The 22,500-nt window shown below is 39.3% G+C and overlaps 1 protein-coding gene across 11 annotated transcripts in view; it reads right to left on the reverse strand.

Moving 5' to 3' along the window:
- LOC130078838 (receptor-type tyrosine-protein phosphatase mu-like) overlaps positions 1–22,500 on the reverse strand; it is a 211,428-nt gene that overhangs the window by 87,551 nt on the left and 101,377 nt on the right. For 7 of the 11 annotated variants that reach the window (XM_056244543.1, XM_056244542.1, XM_056244540.1 and 4 more), the window contains exons 10-13: positions 21,576–21,849; positions 17,903–17,939; positions 13,870–13,944; positions 2,867–3,002 (exon numbers count right to left, since the gene is read on the reverse strand). In XM_056244543.1, coding sequence (XP_056100518.1) covers positions 2,867–3,002; positions 13,870–13,944; positions 17,903–17,939; positions 21,576–21,849 — 522 coding nt within the window. The remainder of the gene's footprint in view (positions 1–2,866; positions 3,003–13,869; positions 13,945–17,902; positions 17,940–21,575; positions 21,850–22,500) is intronic. The other 4 variants (XM_056244549.1, XM_056244548.1, XM_056244545.1 and 1 more) reach the window with 1 other exon arrangement.

Genomic DNA, 22,500 nt, shown 5'->3' on the forward strand with positions numbered 1-22,500 from the left:
ACATAATAAGTCGTTATTTCGACATAATATCTCGTTATTTCGACATAAGTCGTTATTTCGACATAAGAAGTCATTAATTTGACATAATATCTCGTTATTTCGACATAATAAGTCGTTATTTTCGACATAAGTCATTATTTCGACATAATATCTCGTTATTTCGACATAAGTCGTTATTTCGACATAATATCTCGTTATTTCGACATAAAAAGTCATTAATAAATAATAATAAATGCACACACAATTATCTGTTAACTTGATAAATGTTCCAGATATGTTTTACTATGCATAAACAAAATCCTTTCAACTTATGTGTGCAAAATTCAGAATTAAATGACACTGCAGCAATTTGTACAAATAGAGGGTCTAGGCCTACTATACGTGTTGTAGCCATAATATAAGCGCATTTAGTTTCATACTTATTAAAATATTATAATGTTATTGTTTTTTCCATCTATGTTGATTATGAAAAGTGAACAGCATGAGTAAGATAGGATGCGCAATATATCGGGAGACTTAAGAAGTGGGTCAGACATGATTTTGACCACTTCATTAAGTTTTGTTTTGTAGAAAGACTTTCTTTACAGTGAATTTCGTTTGGTATAAACCAACCCATCAACTAATTGCCTGGATTTAATAAATAAGAAGCATTTGCACGTGAACTGGAGCGCACCTCATCATAAATTAACCGAAACTCAGCGTATGCCTCACAGACATGAGAAATATATCTATAGAAAGCTTGAAATGTCTTTAAACGAAACAATTCAAAATGAAAAGAAATAGGCTACTCTCTGATTATGTGATCCATTATGTGCATTTCTCTCTATAGGCGTTCACTACGGAGATGGCGATCGTCCACCTCATCTCTGCAGCCGACACTGACACAGAAAACACTCGTTTATTAATAAAAATCAATGCACGCGTGTCACCGCATGCACACATATTATGTCGAAATAACGAGATATTATGTTGAAATAAAATAATTGAATATTAAATATTGATTGGCCAAGTTTTGATAATTTATTAATATTTTATATTAGTATTTATATATAATATATATATATATATATTATATAATTGCGCAGCTCCCCCTGTCAATGATCTAGCCCCCCCTCAGCACCTGCATAAAAAATTCTCTGCCGCCGCCCCTGGAGAGAGAGAGAGAGAGAGAGAGAGAGAGAGAGAGAGAGAGTTCTAGCACTCAAAGTGTATAGTTGTCTCTGTTAACAGTGAGTTCAGGCCTGACTCAATTACTGATGTCAGTGGATATGGATCCCATCAAATTACACTGAGATTGAACATGCCATGCCAAGATCATTACGCTGAAACAGGCGGTCCGAGGTAAAGCGGCCCGTCAGCAGGACGGAGGAGAATCCTTCGGCAAATGTTTGGCCATTTTGAGGCTCAACAGCAAAATCAATAGAGACAAACACCCTTATTCTGCGAGCGTAATGACTCTAATTAAAAACATATTTACTCGCCCTGCCTTCAGTTTACACCTCAACCCTCTGGAACCGGCCCTGGATCGGAACATCAGGATATTTGCTCCTGAACTCCCGCAGTTTTACTCCCGCTGAGAACAGGATCTCGTGTAAACTCGCCCTCGGCGTCTCGTCGGGAGGAAAAAACGCCTTTCATCAATTTTTCTCTCTTATCTTTGCTTTTCTTTCATTCTTTTTTTCTTTTCTGCACAAGATAAGCTTGGAAAATATTTGTGCTGTTTCCCGTCACCGGGTCATTAAAGCGCGCCGTTTGTTTGAGAACAGAGAGAAAAAATTAATATTTCATCAGCCAGCATGTATTGGTGCCACAAACCGTGTAATGGTGCTTATCAGAGCGATCAAATCAATTATTCTGTGTTCAGCCGACAAAAGGGGCGATCGAGAAGCAAACAGAAGCATTTGACTTTCATGTGTTCGAGGGCTCGTGTAACATTGAAGTGTGTGCGCTCCCCGATCTTCACCTTCAGAGTCAAAACATCCTCCACCAATAGCGTGAGTTTGGGGGCGGGGCTATCCCTTTGACTGACAGCTGGTGGGAGTGCAGTGGTGCGTAAAACAATTTCGACTTTTCGAATAATTATGGCTGTTTGTGTAATAATTTTGACTTTTTTTCATGATTTTGACTTTTTATCTCAATTATTATTTAGTATGTCATAATATGGACTTGTTTCTCGTAATTATGGCTCTTATCTTATAATTATGACTTAGTATAACAATTGTGATTTTTTTATCTCATACTTTCCGTCATAATTTCATAATTTTGTTATGTCTATATATTCCAGACTTTTTATCTCATAATTATAACTTTTTATTGGAAAATATTGACATTTATTACATAATTTCAATTTAGTAGGCCATAATTTTGAGTTTTGTCTCATAATTATGACTTGGTATATCATAATTTAGATTTTTTGGATCTCATAATTTTGACTTTTTGTCTATAATTATGACTTTTTATGCCAAAATATTGATTTATTACATAATATTGATTTTGAAGGCCATAATTTTTTTCCTCATAATCGTGACTATTTATCTCATAATTATGAAATATATCTTCAGCTCCCTGCTGGAAAAAACAGATGGTTTTTGGAACATGTCATCTGTATATCAGCTAAAAACCAATCATTTGTTTCCCACGTTCAAATACGTTCTTGTATTTTTGTGTTCAGAGTCACTATAAGTGAGACGCCGGTAGTTTGAATCAACACCTCAACCAATGACATGAGTTTGGGGGCGGGGCTATCGGTTTGACTGACAGCTGGTGGGAGTGCAGTGGTAAATGACACACTTCGGCTTTAAAGGAATTAAACATTGATGTTAATCAGATCACAGGTAATATAGTTCAGGGTAAGTGAAGCTCTTACCGTTTCTTCATGACCAGCACCACACCGAGGAAGATGATGACGAAGAGCAGGACTCCAGCGATGACTCCTGCAATCTTCACCGTGTGATCCGTGTGTTTCTCCGGCTCCACGGCGTCAGGCTTACGGGTCGCAGCACCTGCAACACCAAACCAGTCACTGCAACACCAAACCAGTCACCGCAACACCAAACCAGTCACTGCAACACCAAACCAGTCACTGCAACACCAAACCAGTCACCGCAACACCAAACCAGTCACTGCAACACCAAACCAGTCACTGCAACACCAAACCAGTCACTGCAACACCAAACCAGTCACCGCAACACCAAACCAGTCACTGCAACACCAAACCAGTCACTACAACACCAAACCAGTCACTGCAACACCAAACCAGTCACTGCAACACCAAACCAGTCACTGCAACACCAAACCAGTCACTACAACACCAAACCAGTCACTGCAACACCAAACCAGTCACTGCAACACCAAACCAGTCACTGCAACACCAAACCAGTCACTGCAACACCAAACCAGTCACTGCAACACCAAACCAGTCACCGCAACACCAAACCAGTCATTGCAACACCAAACCAGTCACTGCAACACCAAACCAGTCACTGCAACACCAAACCAGTCACTACAACACCAAACCAGTCACTGCAACACCAAACCAGTCACTGCAACACCAAACCAGTCATTGCAACACCAAACCAGTCACCGCAACACCAAACCAGTCACTGCAACACCAAACCAGTCACCGCAACACCAAACCAGTCACTGCAACACCAAACCAGTCACTGCAACACCAAACCAGTCACTGCAACACCAAACCAGTCACTACAACACCAAACCAGTCACCGCAACACCAAACCAGTCACTGCAACACTGCAACACCAAACCAGTCACTACAACACCAAACCAGTCACCAAACCAGTCACCGCAACACCAAACAAGTCACTCCAACACCAAACCAGTCACTGCAACACCAAACCAGTCACTGCAACACCAAACCAGTCACCGCAACACCAAACCAGTCACTGCAACACCAAACCAGTCACTCCAACACCAAACCAGTCACTGCAACACCAAACCAGTCACTTCAATACGCTTTTTCTACGTCATTGCGCTATTTCTATGTCATTGCGCTATTTCAATGGCATTGCGCTATTTCTACGTAATTGCCCTATTTCTACGTCATTGCGCTATTTCTACGTCATTGCGCTATTTCAATGGCATTGCGCTATTTCTACGTAATTGCCCTATTTCTACGTCATTGCGCTATTTCTACATCATTACGCTATTTCTACGTAATTGCCCTATTTCTACGTCATTGCACTATTTCTACATCATTACGCTATTTCAACGTCATTACGCTATTTCTACATCATTACGCTATTTCAACGTCATTACGCTATTTCTACATCTTACGCTATTTCTACATCATTACGCTATTTCTACATCATTGCGCTATTTCTACGTCATTACGCTATTTCTACATCATTACGCTATTTCTACGTCATTACGCTATTTCTACATCATTACGCTATTCCAACATCAATATGCTATTTCTACATCATTACGGTATTTCAACGTCATTACGCTATTTCAACATCATTACGCTATTTCAACGTCATTACGCTATTTCTACATCATTTCGCTATTTCAACGTCATTACGCTATTTCTACGTCATTACGCTATTTCTACATCATTTCGCTATTTCAACGTCATTACGCTATTTCTACGTCATTACGCTATTTCTACATCATTTCGCTATTTCAACATCATTACGCTATTTCAACGTCATTACGCTATTTCTACATCATTTCGCTATTTCAACGTCATTACGCTATTTCTACGTCATTACGCTATTTCTACATCATTACACTATTTCTACGTCATTACACTATTTCAACGTCATTACGCTATTTCTACGTCATTACGCTATTTCAACGTCATTACGCTATTTCTACATCATTACGCTATTTCTACATCATTACGCTATTTCTACGTCATTACGCTATTTCTACATCATTACGCCATTTCAACATCATTACGCCATTTCTATATCATTACGCAATTTCTATGTCATTACGCTATTTCTACATCATTACGCTATTTCAACGTCATTACGCTATTTCTACATCATTACGCTATTTCAACGTCATTACGCTATTTCTACATCTTACGCTATTTCTACATCATTACGCTATTTCTACATCATTGCGCTATTTCTACGTCATTACGCTATTTCTACATCATTACGCTATTTCTACGTCATTACGCTATTTCTACATCATTACGCTATTCCAACATCAATATGCTATTTCTACATCATTACGGTATTTCAACGTCATTACGCTATTTCAACATCATTACGCTATTTCAACGTCATTACGCTATTTCTACATCTTACGCTATTTCTACATCATTACGCTATTTCTACATCATTGCGCTATTTCTACGTCATTACGCTATTTCAACGTCATTACGCTATTTCTACATCATTACGCTATTTCAACATCATTACGCCATTTCTATATCATTACGCAATTTCAATGTCATTACGCTATTTCTACATCATTACGCTATTTCAACATCATTACGCCATTTCTATATCATTACGCAATTTCAATGTCATTACGCTATTTCTACATCATTACGCTATTCCAACATCAATATGCTATTTCTACATCATTACGGTATTTCAACGTCATTACGCTATTTCAACATCATTACGCTATTTCAACGTCATTACGCTATTTCTACATCTTACGCTATTTCTACATCATTACGCTATTTCTACATCATTGCGCTATTTCTACGTCATTACGCTATTTCTACGTCATTACGCTATTTCTACATCATTACGCTATTTCAACATCATTACGCCATTTCTATATCATTACGCAATTTCAATGTCATTACGCTATTTCTACATCATTACGCTATTTCAACGTCATTACGCTATTTCTACATCATTACGCAATTTCAATGTCATTACGCTATTTCTACGTCATTACGCTATTTCAACGTCATTACGCTATTTCTACATCATTACGCTATTTCAACGTCATTACGCTATTTCTACATCATTATGCTATTTCAACGTCATTGCGCTATTTCTACATCATTACGCTATTTCAACGTCATTGCGCTATTTCTACGTCATTACGCTATTTCAACGTCATTGCGCTTTTTCAACGCCATTACATCATTACACTATTTATACTCCATTACGCTATTTCTACATCATTACGCTATTTCTGCATCATTGCGCTTTTTGAATGCCATTACATCATTACACTATTTATACTCCATTACGCTATTTCTACATCATTACGCTATTTCTACATCATTACGCTATTTCTACATCATTACGCTATTTCTACGTCATTGCGGTTTTTCAACGTCATTACACTATTTCAACGTCATTACGCTATTTCTACATCATTACGCTATTTCTACGTCATTGCACTTTTTCAACGTCATTACGCTATTTCTACGTCATTACGCTATTTCTACATCATTACGCTATTCCAACATCAATATGCTATTTCTACATCATTACGCTATTTCAACGTCATTACGCTATTTCAACATCATTACGCTATTTCAACGTCATTACGCTATTTCTACATCATTACGCTATTTCAACGTCATTACGCTATTTCTACGTCATTACGCTATTTCTACATCATTACACTATTTCTACGTCATTACACTATTTCAACGTCATTACGCTATTTCAACGTCATTGCGCTTTTTCAACGCCATTACATCATTACACTATTTATACTCCATTACGCTATTTCTACATCATTACGCTATTTCTGCATCATTGCGCTTTTTGAATGCCATTACATCATTACACTATTTATACTCCATTACGCTATTTCTACATCATTACGCTATTTCTACATCATTACGCTATTTCTACATCATTACGCTATTTCTACGTCATTGCGGTTTTTCAACATCATTACACTATTTCAACGTCATTACGCTATTTCTACATCATTACGCTATTTCTACGTCATTGCGCTTTTTCAACGTCATTACGCTATTTCTACATCATTACGCTATTTCTACGTCATTGCGCTTTTTCAACGCCATTACATCATTACGCTATTTCTACATCATTATGCTATTTCTACATCATTACGCTATTTCTACGTCATTGCGCTTTTTCAACGTCATTACGCTATTTCTACATCATTACGCTAATCTACATCATTACGCTATTTCTACATCATTACACTATTTCTACATCATTACGCTAATCTACATCATTACGCTATTTCTACATCATTACGCTATTTCTACATCATTATGCTATTTCTACGTCATTACGCTATTTCTACATCATTACGCTATTTCTACGTCATTGCGCTTTTTCAACGTCATTACGCTATTTCTACATCATTACGCTATTTCTACGTCATTGCGCTTTTTCAACGCCATTACATCATTACGCTATTTCTACATCATTATGCTATTTCTACATCATTACGCTATTTCTACGTCATTGCGCTTTTTCAACGTCATTACGCTATTTCTACATCATTACGCTAATCTACATCATTACGCTATTTCTACATCATTACACTATTTCTACATCATTACGCTAATCTACATCATTACGCTATTTCTACATCATTACGCTATTTCTACATCATTATGCTATTTCTACGTCATTACGCTATTTCTACATCATTACGCTATTTCTACGTCATTGCGCTTTTTCAACGTCATTACGCTATTTCTACATCATTACGCTAATCTACATCATTACGCTATTTCTACATCATTACACTATTTCTACATCATTACGCTAATCTACGTCATTACGCTATTTCTACATCTTACGCTATTTCTACATCATTACGCTATTTCTACATCATTGCGCTATTTCTACGTCATTACGCTATTTCTACATCATTACGCTATTTCTACGTCATTACGCTATTTCTACATCATTACGCTATTCCAACATCAATATGCTATTTCTACATCATTACGGTATTTCAACGTCATTACGCTATTTCAACATCATTACGCTATTTCAACGTCATTACGCTATTTCTACATCTTACGCTATTTCTACATCATTACGCTATTTCTACATCATTGCGCTATTTCTACGTCATTACGCTATTTCAACGTCATTACGCTATTTCTACATCATTACGCTATTTCAACATCATTACGCCATTTCTATATCATTACGCAATTTCAATGTCATTACGCTATTTCTACATCATTACGCTATTTCAACATCATTACGCCATTTCTATATCATTACGCAATTTCAATGTCATTACGCTATTTCTACATCATTACGCTATTCCAACATCAATATGCTATTTCTACATCATTACGGTATTTCAACGTCATTACGCTATTTCAACATCATTACGCTATTTCAACGTCATTACGCTATTTCTACATCTTACGCTATTTCTACATCATTACGCTATTTCTACATCATTGCGCTATTTCTACGTCATTACGCTATTTCTACGTCATTACGCTATTTCTACATCATTACGCTATTTCAACATCATTACGCCATTTCTATATCATTACGCAATTTCAATGTCATTACGCTATTTCTACATCATTACGCTATTTCAACGTCATTACGCTATTTCTACATCATTACGCAATTTCAATGTCATTACGCTATTTCTACGTCATTACGCTATTTCAACGTCATTACGCTATTTCTACATCATTACGCTATTTCAACGTCATTACGCTATTTCTACATCATTATGCTATTTCAACGTCATTGCGCTATTTCTACATCATTACGCTATTTCAACGTCATTGCGCTATTTCTACGTCATTACGCTATTTCAACGTCATTGCGCTTTTTCAACGCCATTACATCATTACACTATTTATACTCCATTACGCTATTTCTACATCATTACGCTATTTCTGCATCATTGCGCTTTTTGAATGCCATTACATCATTACACTATTTATACTCCATTACGCTATTTCTACATCATTACGCTATTTCTACATCATTACGCTATTTCTACATCATTACGCTATTTCTACGTCATTGCGGTTTTTCAACGTCATTACACTATTTCAACGTCATTACGCTATTTCTACATCATTACGCTATTTCTACGTCATTGCACTTTTTCAACGTCATTACGCTATTTCTACGTCATTACGCTATTTCTACATCATTACGCTATTCCAACATCAATATGCTATTTCTACATCATTACGCTATTTCAACGTCATTACGCTATTTCAACATCATTACGCTATTTCAACGTCATTACGCTATTTCTACATCATTACGCTATTTCAACGTCATTACGCTATTTCTACGTCATTACGCTATTTCTACATCATTACACTATTTCTACGTCATTACACTATTTCAACGTCATTACGCTATTTCAACGTCATTGCGCTTTTTCAACGCCATTACATCATTACACTATTTATACTCCATTACGCTATTTCTACATCATTACGCTATTTCTGCATCATTGCGCTTTTTGAATGCCATTACATCATTACACTATTTATACTCCATTACGCTATTTCTACATCATTACGCTATTTCTACATCATTACGCTATTTCTACATCATTACGCTATTTCTACGTCATTGCGGTTTTTCAACATCATTACACTATTTCAACGTCATTACGCTATTTCTACATCATTACGCTATTTCTACGTCATTGCGCTTTTTCAACGTCATTACGCTATTTCTACATCATTACGCTATTTCTACGTCATTGCGCTTTTTCAACGCCATTACATCATTACGCTATTTCTACATCATTATGCTATTTCTACATCATTACGCTATTTCTACGTCATTGCGCTTTTTCAACGTCATTACGCTATTTCTACATCATTACGCTAATCTACATCATTACGCTATTTCTACATCATTACACTATTTCTACATCATTACGCTAATCTACATCATTACGCTATTTCTACATCATTACGCTATTTCTACATCATTATGCTATTTCTACGTCATTACGCTATTTCTACATCATTACGCTATTTCTACGTCATTGCGCTTTTTCAACGTCATTACGCTATTTCTACATCATTACGCTAATCTACATCATTACGCTATTTCTACATCATTACACTATTTCTACATCATTACGCTAATCTACATCATTACGCTATTTCTACATCATTATGCTATTTCTACATCATTACGCTATTTCTACGTCATTGCGCTTTTTCAATGTCATTACACTATTTCAACGTCATTACGCTATTTCTACATCATTACGCTATTTCTACGTCATTGCGCTTTTTCTTCATCATTACCTATTTTAGTGATTTACCGAGCTCAATCGGATCGATTAAGGTGTTTTACATGAAGCTTTCAGTGCGATTGAGCCGTCAGTCCCGTTACTAGCGGATGATTGGTTGCATGTAAACGTAGTCACTGTGACAAACGGACATGTGACGCACAGAACATCAGCAGCAGGAAGTGAACAAAGGAAGATCTATGTGAGGATGTGCTTGTTGTTAGTAAAACAGGTTAGTGCTGGTTATATATCCCAGAGAAAGACTTTAAGATCTGAGATGTTTCTCCGGAGAGATCACTGGAACTCCAGACGCTGTAATGGGACGCATGTCGAGCCAAATATCAATTCCCAGCTCTAAATGGAAAACAACGCCTGACAGCATCCCTCAGCCGTTGCCATGGTGACGGCCTGACAGCATCCCTCAGCCGTTGCCATGGTGACGCAGGACGGTTGCCGTGTTCGGGTTTCTGTTTCGCCGCAGGCGATTCTCAAGAAACGACAACAACAGAACCCCGAATTCTTGCTTTGATAAATCATGATTACAAGATTTTTAATCTTATTTTAATGCCATAATTTTGAACTTTTCCCCTATAATTTCAACTTTTTATCTCATAATTATGACTTTTTATCTCATATTACGACTTAATATTTCATCACTATGACTTTTTATGGCAAACTTATGACTGTCAATTTCAAACTTTGTCTCGAGATTATTGTTTATTATATTATAATTTTGACTTTTTGTCCCATAAATATTACTTACTATCTCATAATTGTGGCCTTTCAATCATAATTTTGGCTATCTGATAATTATGACTTAGTATTTTATCATTTTGACGTTTGTCTCATAATTGACTTTAATCTCATAATATTCACATACCAAATCATAGTTCTAACATAGAAATGTATCATTTATTTTTTTGTCAATTTTTAAAATTATGAGATTAAATAGTCAATTATGAGATAAAATAGTTAATTATGAAACAAGTCGAAATGATGAAATACTTAGAAAAAAAGTCATAATTGTGAAATAAAAAATGTAATTGACAATTTTTTTTAATTATAAGATAAAAGTTCAAAATTATTGCATAAAAATAAGATATAAAATCATATTTTAATGTCATAATTATGATTTAGCATGTCAAAATTATGAGATTAAAGTAAATTATGAAACAAATGTCAAAATGATAAAATACTTAGTCATAATTGACTACTTAATCTCATAATTGACTATTTAATCTCATAATTTTACCTTTTATCCCATAATGACTATTTACTATATAATAATTATGATTTTTCAATCATTATTTGGACTATCTCATAATTATGACTTTGTTTTTTATCATTTTGATGTTTGTCTCATAATTGACTATTTAATCTCATAATTTTGACTATCATAATTATGACATTATTTTATAATTTTGACGGTTCTCTCATAATTAACTATTTTATCTCATAACTGAGTATTTAATCTCCTAATTTTGACTTAATCTCCTAATTCTGATGTAGCATGTCATCATCCGTTAGCATGTAAGCGGCGGACAAGAGCTTCAGCTGGACTGGGAATACTGAAAGTGCTTTACAGCGGATGAGCTTGTCATGCGGCGCGCTCTTTAGTTCAGGGTCTGCCGGGTCACATCGATTCCTTCGACGGACATCAGCACTGAATAAAAAGCAGCTAATTTAGTGACTCCTGCTCCGGCGTTTATTTCCCGCAGTAAATGTGTGTATTCAGCGCGCAGATTCGGCTAATGGAAAGTGACCTTCTGCGGGAAGCAAAACAGCAGGATCAGACGAGGCTCATCAGACGAACGCAACCCTGAAAATCCTCAATTACCTTTTCAACCTGCATCCATTCACAGCTGAAAGCAATCGACACACACACCTAAACATGCAGTCGCGGGTCACACACACACACACACACACACCAGACAGCACTACAAACCAGCAAGGGAAAAGTTGCACAGACTTTATACAACAACAACAACAACAACATGTCCAGCTCATATTTCACTCTAAAAAAAAAGAAATAAAAAATGAAGGAATTACATTTGTCATAAGAACATTATGAATAGTGATTGAAGAATAATATATTTATTATATTTAAGTATTTGGGAGTGCTGATAGAGTCAAAATCATCCTTTAAAAAACACGTTAAAACAATTGTGAAAACTGTAAATGTTAATATACGAATAATTTAATTTTAGATAAATATAAGTTTTTAAATTTTTGCTAATTTCTAATGATTTAAATCTATAAGGTTGTACATGGTCTGGCGCCTCCACCATTGAGTCAAAAGTCCAGTAGTGTTGCCGGGTCTCGAGTGACGAGAGCCACTATGAGAGGTGAGTGTGTCTCGGCGTTTAGGCGGCCCGTCCTGACACATCACTGTTAATGAGGGAAAGCACAAGTCTTCCTACCTTTAGGAGTCGTTTAAAAGTGTGGCTGAGGGACACACAAACATCTGATCATGTTTAGTTAATCATTATATATCAGATGTAAAACAGAGTTAGTGCATTACAAAAAGGGATACAATTATCAGTCTAACATGGGTTGTGTAATAAGAGTCAGTCTAACATGGGTTGTGTAATGCGGGTCAGTGCAATATCAGGTTAGTTAGGGCATGCGCACAATTGTGGTTTGTGCAATATAGTTGATGCTTTCCTATTTTCTATATGTGTTTTGTTGTCCACTCTTGTTGTTACCGTCTGTTCTAACATGATGTGATCACTGTTCTTGTCCTTGTTTCTCGGTGTATAGTGTATCTGTATGTATTTATTCATCTGTGTGTAACATCAACCTGCCAGGGGGTCTGCAGATGGAAATTAGCCTAAGACTATAATCTGACATATTTACATTTGTGAAAATGTTCATTAATATGTATTGTCCCTTTTGTTTTTCAAATAAATAAATAAATAAATATATTTTTAATGACGTTATTTTCACGACAATTAAACAAATGTCCTCAATTCTCATGACTGTAATGCATCCAGATGCTGCAGTTTTGAGATTTCTCAAAGACGATCCTCATCACTACAAAATCATGATTTATTTATTCAAATCTGCATAAAATAAGTTCAACACATTTTATTGGTATTTGCAGTACAAATGAAATAAACAATTACTTTTAATAAAAAATATACAAAATTAATAAAAAAAATAAAAGAGAAAATATTATAAAAATAAAAAATAATATAAATAAAAGTATAAAATATTTGTATAATGTATAAATTCCATAAAATATAAATATAACAATAATAGAAAATATAAAAATAATAGAAAAAAAATATATATATATTTTTCTTTTTAATTTTGGAATGAAGTATGATCTGGACATGAGCACACACACAAAGCAGAAACTGGAATGGTTTAACAATCACACACGCACACACACACACACACACACACACACACACACACACACACACACACACACACACACACACACACACACACACACACACACACACACACTAAACCTACCCATCACACAAAACTTATAAACTTAAACTTATAAACTCATTCTGTATGATTTATAAGCCGTTTTCCTCATGGGGACCAAAAAATGTCCCCACAAGGACAAGGATTTTAGATATTGGCATCTTTTTGGAGACATTGTGTCCTCATATGTAGGGTTTTCCAGGACACACACACACACACACTGATGTGGACGGTGGTAGTTCTGACCTGTTAGTTGGCTGTCGCCGGCAGCGGGTGCGATTCGCACATATGGTGTGGTGAGCTGTGTCACAATAATGGCAGCTAGAAGAAGAGAAGAGATCCAGCCAACATGCAGAGAGAGAGAGAGAGAGAGAGAGAGAGAGAGAGAGAGAGAGAGAGAGAGAGAGAGAGAGAGAGAGAGAGAGAGGCATTCCTTCATCTACAGGTTATTAATGCAGAGAGAGAGACACAGGCTCCACACAAACCCTCGCGAGCGGCCGCTTCACAGACAATCACATGATCAATCCTTCGCTAACATCAGAAGTGTGGAATTGTTAGCGTAGCAACTGATCTATAGCGAGCGACTGTGATGGACATCCGTCAAGCTTCGGTCAGAGCGGCGGCTCACGAGGGCTTTAGAAACGAGCTCGAGAAAGACAGAAAGTTTTCTTCACATGCTCTGTGAGAATTAATAGCTTGATATTGAAGGTCAGTGAATTATTGCATGTACATGTTGACATGTGTGTGGAAAACACAACTGAGTTCCTCAAAAAATATGAAAATATACCCTTCAAGACATTCGGTAACCAGTGGAGACAGAAAAATCAACTTAGTTCAAAGAGAAAACAAGATTATTGTTCTGACTCCACTGACAGATATTTGTTCTTGTTTTAAGCACAAACTCAATTCATTTTGATAAATCTTTCATTAAACAAGGCTTAATATCTTCAGGCATGGTGCTTCTCCAGTAAATTAATCTTAATTTAAGAATGTTTAGATGTTTGTGCTGGAAAACAAGACAGAAACACTGAGGAAGAAGCTCATTTAATAAGTGTGTGTGTGTGTGTGATGATTGACAGGTATAAACGGGTATAAAGGCCATCAAAGCTCGTTGTAGAGACTGCAGTTTGAAGGACAGAATAACAGTGTTTCTACACCCGTCCTTCTCACATAATCACAGGTTCAAGGATTAAATCCTCATCTAAAACATCTCAATGTGTCGGTAAGCACGAGTTCCCTCTCAAGGTCGATTGACGCTGAGGGAACGCTCCGCGCGATGACGTCTCGAAGCACATGTGAGCGGCAGAGGCGGGTGACGTCACCAACCAGGGAACTATAAAGCCGCGGCAGCGCTAGCTTCGTAACAGCCTGAAGTAGCGCTCATTGTGAAACTGTCACTGTCATATATGGTGTTGTTTGTCTTTATATCTCTCTAGTCATGGCGAGCAAGCAGCAGTTTAGAGTGTGTGTGCACCCCTGCCCGCGTTGTTTAATGGGTGGGGACACACACATCCTCTGTGTATCTTGTTTGGGTGAGGAGTCAGCGCTCGAGGGACTACTGAGGAACTAGATGTTATCAGCGTCGACGCGAGAGATGCTGAGGACTCAGTCTCAGGCGTTCGAGGAGCGGTTGAGGTTGTGACGAGAGCGTTTGAGTATTGACTGGCCAGCAGGACGTTCCTTCCAATAGCATGCCAGCAGCCTAACCACCCTGCAGCCCAAGACTGGAAGCAGGGTTGAGCCTGGTTAGTACCTGGATGGGAGACTCCTGAGAAAACCAGGTTGCTGCTGGAAGAGGTGTTAGTGAGGCCAGCAGGGGGCGCTCACCCTGGGGTCTGTGTGGGTCCTAACGCCCCAGTGTAGTGACGGGGACACTATACTGTCAAAGAGCACCGTCCTTTAGATGAGACGTTAAACCAACATTAGACTCTCTGTGGTCATTAAAAATCCCAGGATGTCCTTCGGAAGAGTAGGGCTGTAACCCCGGTGTCCTGGACAAATCTGCCCCTTGGCCTCTGTCCATCATGGCCTCCTAATCATCCCCATATACTGATTGGCTTCATCACTGTGTCTCCTCTCCACCAGTAAGCTGGTGTGTGTTGGGCGTTCTGGCGCACTATGGCTGCCGTCGCATCATCCAGGTGGAGCTGCACACTGGTGGTGGTTGAGAAGATTTCCCCGTTCTATGTAAAGTGCTTTGAGTATCCAGAAAAGCGCTATATAAATGTAAAGAACAAATTAAAAGCAAACTGGACGAACGCTTTCTACCATCACGGTCACAACCTCAACGCCGGGGTCTACCGCTCTACCGAGGTGTCGAGATCGTGGGAGAAAACGGTTTCGTACAGAGTGTATAGCGCTTAAACATCAAACTATTCCTCTATATCGAATTAAAAAGAGCACGGTTAAGGGGGGATGCTAAAAGTGGAAGAGACGCTATCTCCCCCTGAGGCGGCATCTTCCCTAAAGGCCCCAGTATTACCCACTAGGCCAGTCAGAACCACACCTTCGCTAGTGGGTAAAGCTAACTCAGCCGCTGGTCAGGCTGAAGCATGCCTTCACACTGTCATTTCTGCAGGCCTACCAAGCACAGGAGACATGGACGAGGGCGGGGGAGTTTGTCCTGACATAGTTTGCGAACTACGTCGAGCCACAGATTTATCTCTCAGGGCCACCAAGGAGACGGCTAAATCCATCGGCCGCTCTATGGCAGCCCTGGTGGCCACTGAGAGGCATCAACCTCAGCAATATTAAAGAGAAGGACAAGAATTGTCTGATCGATGCGCTCCTGTCACCTTTTGGCCTCTTCGGCGACGCTGTTAATTCAGTCGTCGAGAGGTTCCAGGAGTCAGGCAAGGAGACGGCCCCTTTCCAGAAGCTCTTCCCCCGTCACTCTCATATCTAATATCCCAAACGTCTAAAGCCAGCTCCTCACACCGTGCCACCCAGAAGCAGAGCGTAGCCTCCCGTGCTCCCCCTCAGACAGGCTGGGGACAGGGAGGGCGCTCTCACCCGCAGTCTTCAAGGGGTAAGACGGAGACGTGAGCTCCAGGGCGCAGAGGTCTCCGGCGAGCACATATCTCAAGGTCCACCCGGAAACGTAGTGGCCTCGGGATGCCCGCCCCCTCCGAGGAGGGTCCCAGAGCGGTCAGTTCGGTCGTCCCCTGCTGGGTCGCCGCTACAGGGCGTCGGGCTGATTGCACAACAACGACCAGAAGCCAGTCTCGAGAGGTTGGTACCACTAGTAGAATTTCTGTCAGCGTGGAAGCTAATGCCAAATGTTTCTCGTTGGGTCCTGCATGCAGACCATAGAAAAAGGGCATCAAGGTCTCGCCCGCCCAGGTTTATGGGGGTCCAATCCACCGTGGTGGGCCCTCGAGCAGGTTCGGCTCCCTAACAAAGGGTCCCCTGCATCTAAGCAGAGAATGAGCATGGGTGGTCGAGGCTATCTCACTCGCTTATGAGTCGGCCGGTCAGCCTTCCCCTATGGCTGTCCGTTCCCACTGGACTAGGAGCAAGGCGGCCTCCAAGGCCCTCCTGTCAGGAGTTGCTCCCCCAGATGTCTGTGATGCGGCAGGCTGGTCCTCACCGCACACATTCGTAAGGCTCTACTCTTTGAACCTGGACTCTACACCGGGGTCCCAGGTGCTCTCGTCCTAGTGCTGCTCTTATTATTTCACACTGGATAGACACCTCTCGCTAAGGTGGCGTTGGTATAGACGTTCCCTCAGCCTCAATCGATGAAGCGCGAGTTCCATTGAAAGGGAACGCCTCGGTTACGACTGTAACCTCGGTTCCCTGAAGAGGGAACGGGACGCTGCGTCGCCTTGCCATGTCTATTTTTTCAAGACATCACGCGAAGCGTTCCCTCAATGGATGTAGCGTCTCATTCCCTCTTCAGGGAACCGAGGCGTTCAGTATTTCTTTACAAAACGTGCAGTTTACGACAGAACACCCTGTCAATCATTTTTCTGTGTGTGTGTGTGTGTGTGAGAGTGTGAGTAACTGTGAGTGTGTTTGTGTGTGTGTGTGTGTTTGTGTGTCTGTGTGAGTGAGTGTTTGTGTGTGTGTGTGTAAGTGTGTGTGTGAGAGTGAGTGAGTGCGTGACTGTGTGTGTGTGTGTGTGTGTGTGTGTGTGTGTGTGTGTGTAAGTGTGTGCGTGAGAGTCTGTGCGCGCCGTGAATGCTCAGCTAGTTTTCCATTCATCCCCGCAGACATGCTGGAATCATTTAGGGAACATGTTTCAATCAGTCACTCGATTACTCTCACACAGACCCACCTTTAGTGGCCACACGAACACAATCGATCTTAGTTTCCTGGGGGGGGGGGGGGGAGAGAGAGAGAAAGAGAGAGAGAGAGAAAGAGAGAGAGAGAGAGATTAGATTAGTGAATATGAACATGATGATCCACTCAAACACATTCAGAGCATTTTCTTCAAAATTACTGCATGTTTTCGCCTGTGATCTTGACAAAAATGTGTGTTTTTTTCTCTATTTTCATGGCTTTACAGATAATCATGATGTTAGTGTTTATTATATCCTCATAATATATTTGTCTCGTTTTCCTCTAAAAACACATAAAAGTAATTAAAACAAGATCAATTTACTTCAGAAGCAGAACTGCATGAGATCAGGGAATATTTCTTAAATGAAGTTAATTTTTTGCTCGATTGTGAAAGAGCTTTCCTGCGCGCTGTGAGACTTACACGTAACAAGAGAACAATTGACAAACAAACAAACTTAATTCAAGAATTATTGTCTAAAAACAAGCATGCATGATTACCTGGCTCCTCAAAGTAAACAATCTTGTTTTTAAGGCCGTTTATATGTTTATCTTGAGAATCAAGAACAAGTTCTCTGGAGATGATTTACCAATATTAAAGCCATACAGTGAACATCTGCCGTATAAAATAATCATGATGTTTACCAGTAAAAGACTGCAAAAATAATAAACCTGCACTGCAAAGAATTATGTTCTTACTTATACTTTTGTCTTGTTTTCCAGCACAAATATCTAGAGAATCTGAGATGAATGAATCTAATGCACATCATGAGAGAAATAAGAGATCATGAAACGATCAAACGCAACAGAGATAAATATAGAGATGAAGCCGTTGCATGACGCAAACTACGCTTTCCACGACAAAACACACTTCACATATTTAAAAAATGCTTTTTTAATGGGGAAAAAAAAAGTATACATAAAGAATAATGTTAGATTAATAATTGCATTTGATTGATACTACTTTGAACATGTTATTAGAAATTCTGGTTTACAATAAGGTTCATTAGTTAGAATGAACAATACTTCTACAGCATTTATTAATTAGTTATTATTAATTTCAACATTTACTAATACGTTATTAAAATCAAAGGTTGTATTTGTTAACATTAGTTATGAACAAACAATGAACAGCTGGATTTATATTAACTAACATTAACAAAGATTAATAAATACTGTAACATATGCTCATGTTTACTAATGAACCTGATTGTAAAGTGTTACTGAAATACTTCCACAGCTTTTATTGATTACAGTTTTAATGTTCATTTCTACATTTATTAATACTTTGAGCCGCTGCGGTAGAATGTATAAAGCGGTGTAATCTGTGGAGTGTGTGATGAATGCGAGCGCACGCAGCGGCGCGACTGAAGTGAGGAACATTAGATGTTCACGGATGCATTATTAACACTCCAGCCTAATTGGAAATTAGAATTATCAGCCATCTCTCTTTTTTATATGCTAATTGACCCTAATGAAAAGACGATTCTTTATTTCAGCGCAGGAGAAGGAGACGAGCTCGACATTATATCACTCACTGAGTCTGAGAGGAGAAGAGAGTGTGTGTGTGTGTGTGTGTGAGTGTGTGTGTGTGTGTGTGGTATTTGCGCTGGGTGCCGCTGGTCTCCAGTAAGGTCAGGTAAAGGTGTTCAGAAGAGGTTATTAGAGAAAACAAGCTTCACTCCTGAGTCTCCGGGAAATCACTTCTCGTGGCCTTTCAGTGTTTATCAGCGGCGCAGTGAGAAGTGTCGACACACACACACACACACACACACACACACACACACACACACACACACACACACACACACACAACACACACACACACACACGGAAAACACAACATCTGCTCTAAATGCTTTATTGGCAGAGTAACGCTTATATGATCACTTCTGTGGGGTTTATTAATAAGGATAATCAGTAACATTAATTAATGCATTATCTAACATGAACTATCAATGAGCAATACATTGTTTTAGAGTATCTGTAAATGTCAGTTCATATTTTTTTTATTGTTAATTAATGTTAGTTCACAATATATTAACTAATGTTAACAGATATGACTTTTGGTTTAAAAGATGTATTAGTAAAGGTTGAAATTAACTATTAATGGAGATGAATTGTTGCCCAACACTAAACTGAACATGAACTGAGATTAATAAAGGATGTGGAAGTGTTTATTATCAGTTCATGTTCATGTAAAAAGATCATCTAAACTACTTAAACTTTCAAATATATTAATTAAATAAATTTGTGCCCATGTAATGTAAATTAAACTTCTTAAATATTCCAATAAATATTCAATAATGACATTTATTATTATTCTTTATTTATTAAACCTGTGAGTCTGTTTAACTACATGTGTTTTCTTAAAATTAAAAATTACATTTACACTTACAAAATGACATCATTTATTAATAAGCATCAATCAAGAGTCGGAATGTCTGTTAAACGCACTGAAGCTTCTCCAGATGAAGATAAACACACTCTCTGCTAATGAGCTGAACTCCTCCTCGACCTCGACGAGCATCGAGCGGAAACACACGTGCAGCTTCTTAAGGGAGATAATTGGAGGAGTAGCGTCGGGCTGAAGGTCGCCGGAGCGCGTGGACTTTAGTTTTCCTGTAAGCGAGTGTCACCGCGGAGAACAGGAGCGCGTCCGGCACTCGCGGCGCTCGGCTAATTGGGAGCAATTAAAGAACAGCACGAGGCGAGTGACGAGAAACACTGGAGGAGGCTTTAACTTCAGCTGACCACGACGACTCAAACTCACAGCTTTATTTTAATCTGAAGTCACTCTTTTAGGCAATAAATAACGATAAAACATGAAGTCGGCTTTCATCGCAAAGGGCAGAAACTGACAGCGTTTAAATGATTCTCGGTCCACTGCTAATCACCAGCTCGAGTTTCTCTCCACAGCGGCTGCTTTTCTCCGGCCGAGACCTTTAGAGTCGCTGAACACGGAGATACACATGTGACAAAACATTAACTCATCAATATCCCCAGCTGATTCATCACAGTGCATTAAGACTATGGTTTTGCATTACACGTTTAAATATGCAAATGACCCATTGTCTACTTAAATATGCACTCATTTGCATACATTCCCAGAGCAGAAATCTGAACGTCGGATAAAGCCAGGCTCAAAACTCTTGTTTGATTTTGTTGAGACATTAAAGGTTTTTGTTTTTGTTCGTGTGCTCTCACCCCATTGGCTGAGCTGACGGCCTGATACTCGTGATGTCATGTGTTCGTGTGCTCTCACCCCATTGGCTGAGCTGACGGTCTGATACTCGTGATGTCATGTGTTCGTGTGCTCTCACCCCATTGGCTGAGCTGACGGCCTGAGGCTCGTGATGTCATGTGTTCGTGTGCTCTCACCCCATTGGCTGAGCTGACGGCCTGATACTCGTGATGTCATGTGTTCGTGTGCTCTCACCCCATTGGCTGAGCTGACGGCCTGATACTCGTGATGTCATGTGTTCGTGTGCTCTCACCCCATTGGCTGAGCTGACGGTCTGATACCCGTGATGTCATGTGTTCGTGTGCTCTCACCCCATTGGCTGAGCTGACGGCCTGAGGCTCGTGATGTCATGTGTTCGTGTGCTCTCACCCCATTGGCTGAGCTGACGGTCTGATACCCGTGATGTCATGTGTTCATGTGCTCTCACCCCATTGGCTGTGCTGACGGCCTGATAGTAGACGCTGTAGCTCTTGTGCGGGAGCAGCGGAAGGTTCCAGTATCCGCCGTAGGTCCGGTTGTCCCCGACGGTGAAGGGCATCGGCGCCTGGATCCGGGCCGAGGGGAACTCAGCGCTGAAGTAGTACTGGGAGTTCAGACCGGACGAGTTCTGGAAGTGGATGGGAATGGGATAACAGCGCAGGATCTCAGCAGCTCTCTGGGAACGACGGGGACGCTCCTCCTCCACCACCACCTGATACACACTGCAGGACAAACATGTGTGTGTGAGAGTGTGTGTGGGTCACAGCTGACTGATGAGAGAGTTCACACACACATATGACTGTTTCCAACACTGATAATAATCATAAATGTTTCTTGAGCATCAAATCAGCATAGAATGATTTCTGAAGGATCATGTGACACTGAAGACTGCGCCGTAAAAGTTGATTGTGATTTTAACGGTAAAAGACTGTAAAAATGCTACGGTGAAAAACTGTTAATTGGTTAACAGAAAGATTATGTACTATATATAGTGAATAACTGTGATAGATCTAACCGTACATCGTACAAGTCATTGTATAATTTACAGTGAAAAAACGTAAATTGACATTCCCACAATTCCCGGCGTGACACGTCACATTTGATGTACTTTTGCTGAAATAACTGTTTCTTCATAGATTTCTTATTTTTTTCTAATCAGTTATGTACATTAGGGTTTTATGTTACATTGAATGTTGTTAAATTAATGTTTATTGCATTTTTAAAATGTCATGTGTTACCATGATGGTGATCAGTGTGTGTGTGTGTGTGTGTGTGTGTGTGTGTGTGAGTGACGCTGTGAGCTTCTGTATATCAGTGTTATCTTTCTCAGCTTGTGGAGAAGCTGTGATTGATCATGTGACTCATCTCCGCTG

The sequence above is a fragment of the Rhinichthys klamathensis genome, unplaced genomic scaffold (genome assembly GCF_029890125.1).
Source record: "Rhinichthys klamathensis goyatoka isolate OS25496 unplaced genomic scaffold, OSU_Roscu_1.1 h1tg001002l_1, whole genome shotgun sequence".
Classification (NCBI taxonomy): domain Eukaryota; kingdom Metazoa; phylum Chordata; class Actinopteri; order Cypriniformes; family Leuciscidae; genus Rhinichthys; species Rhinichthys klamathensis.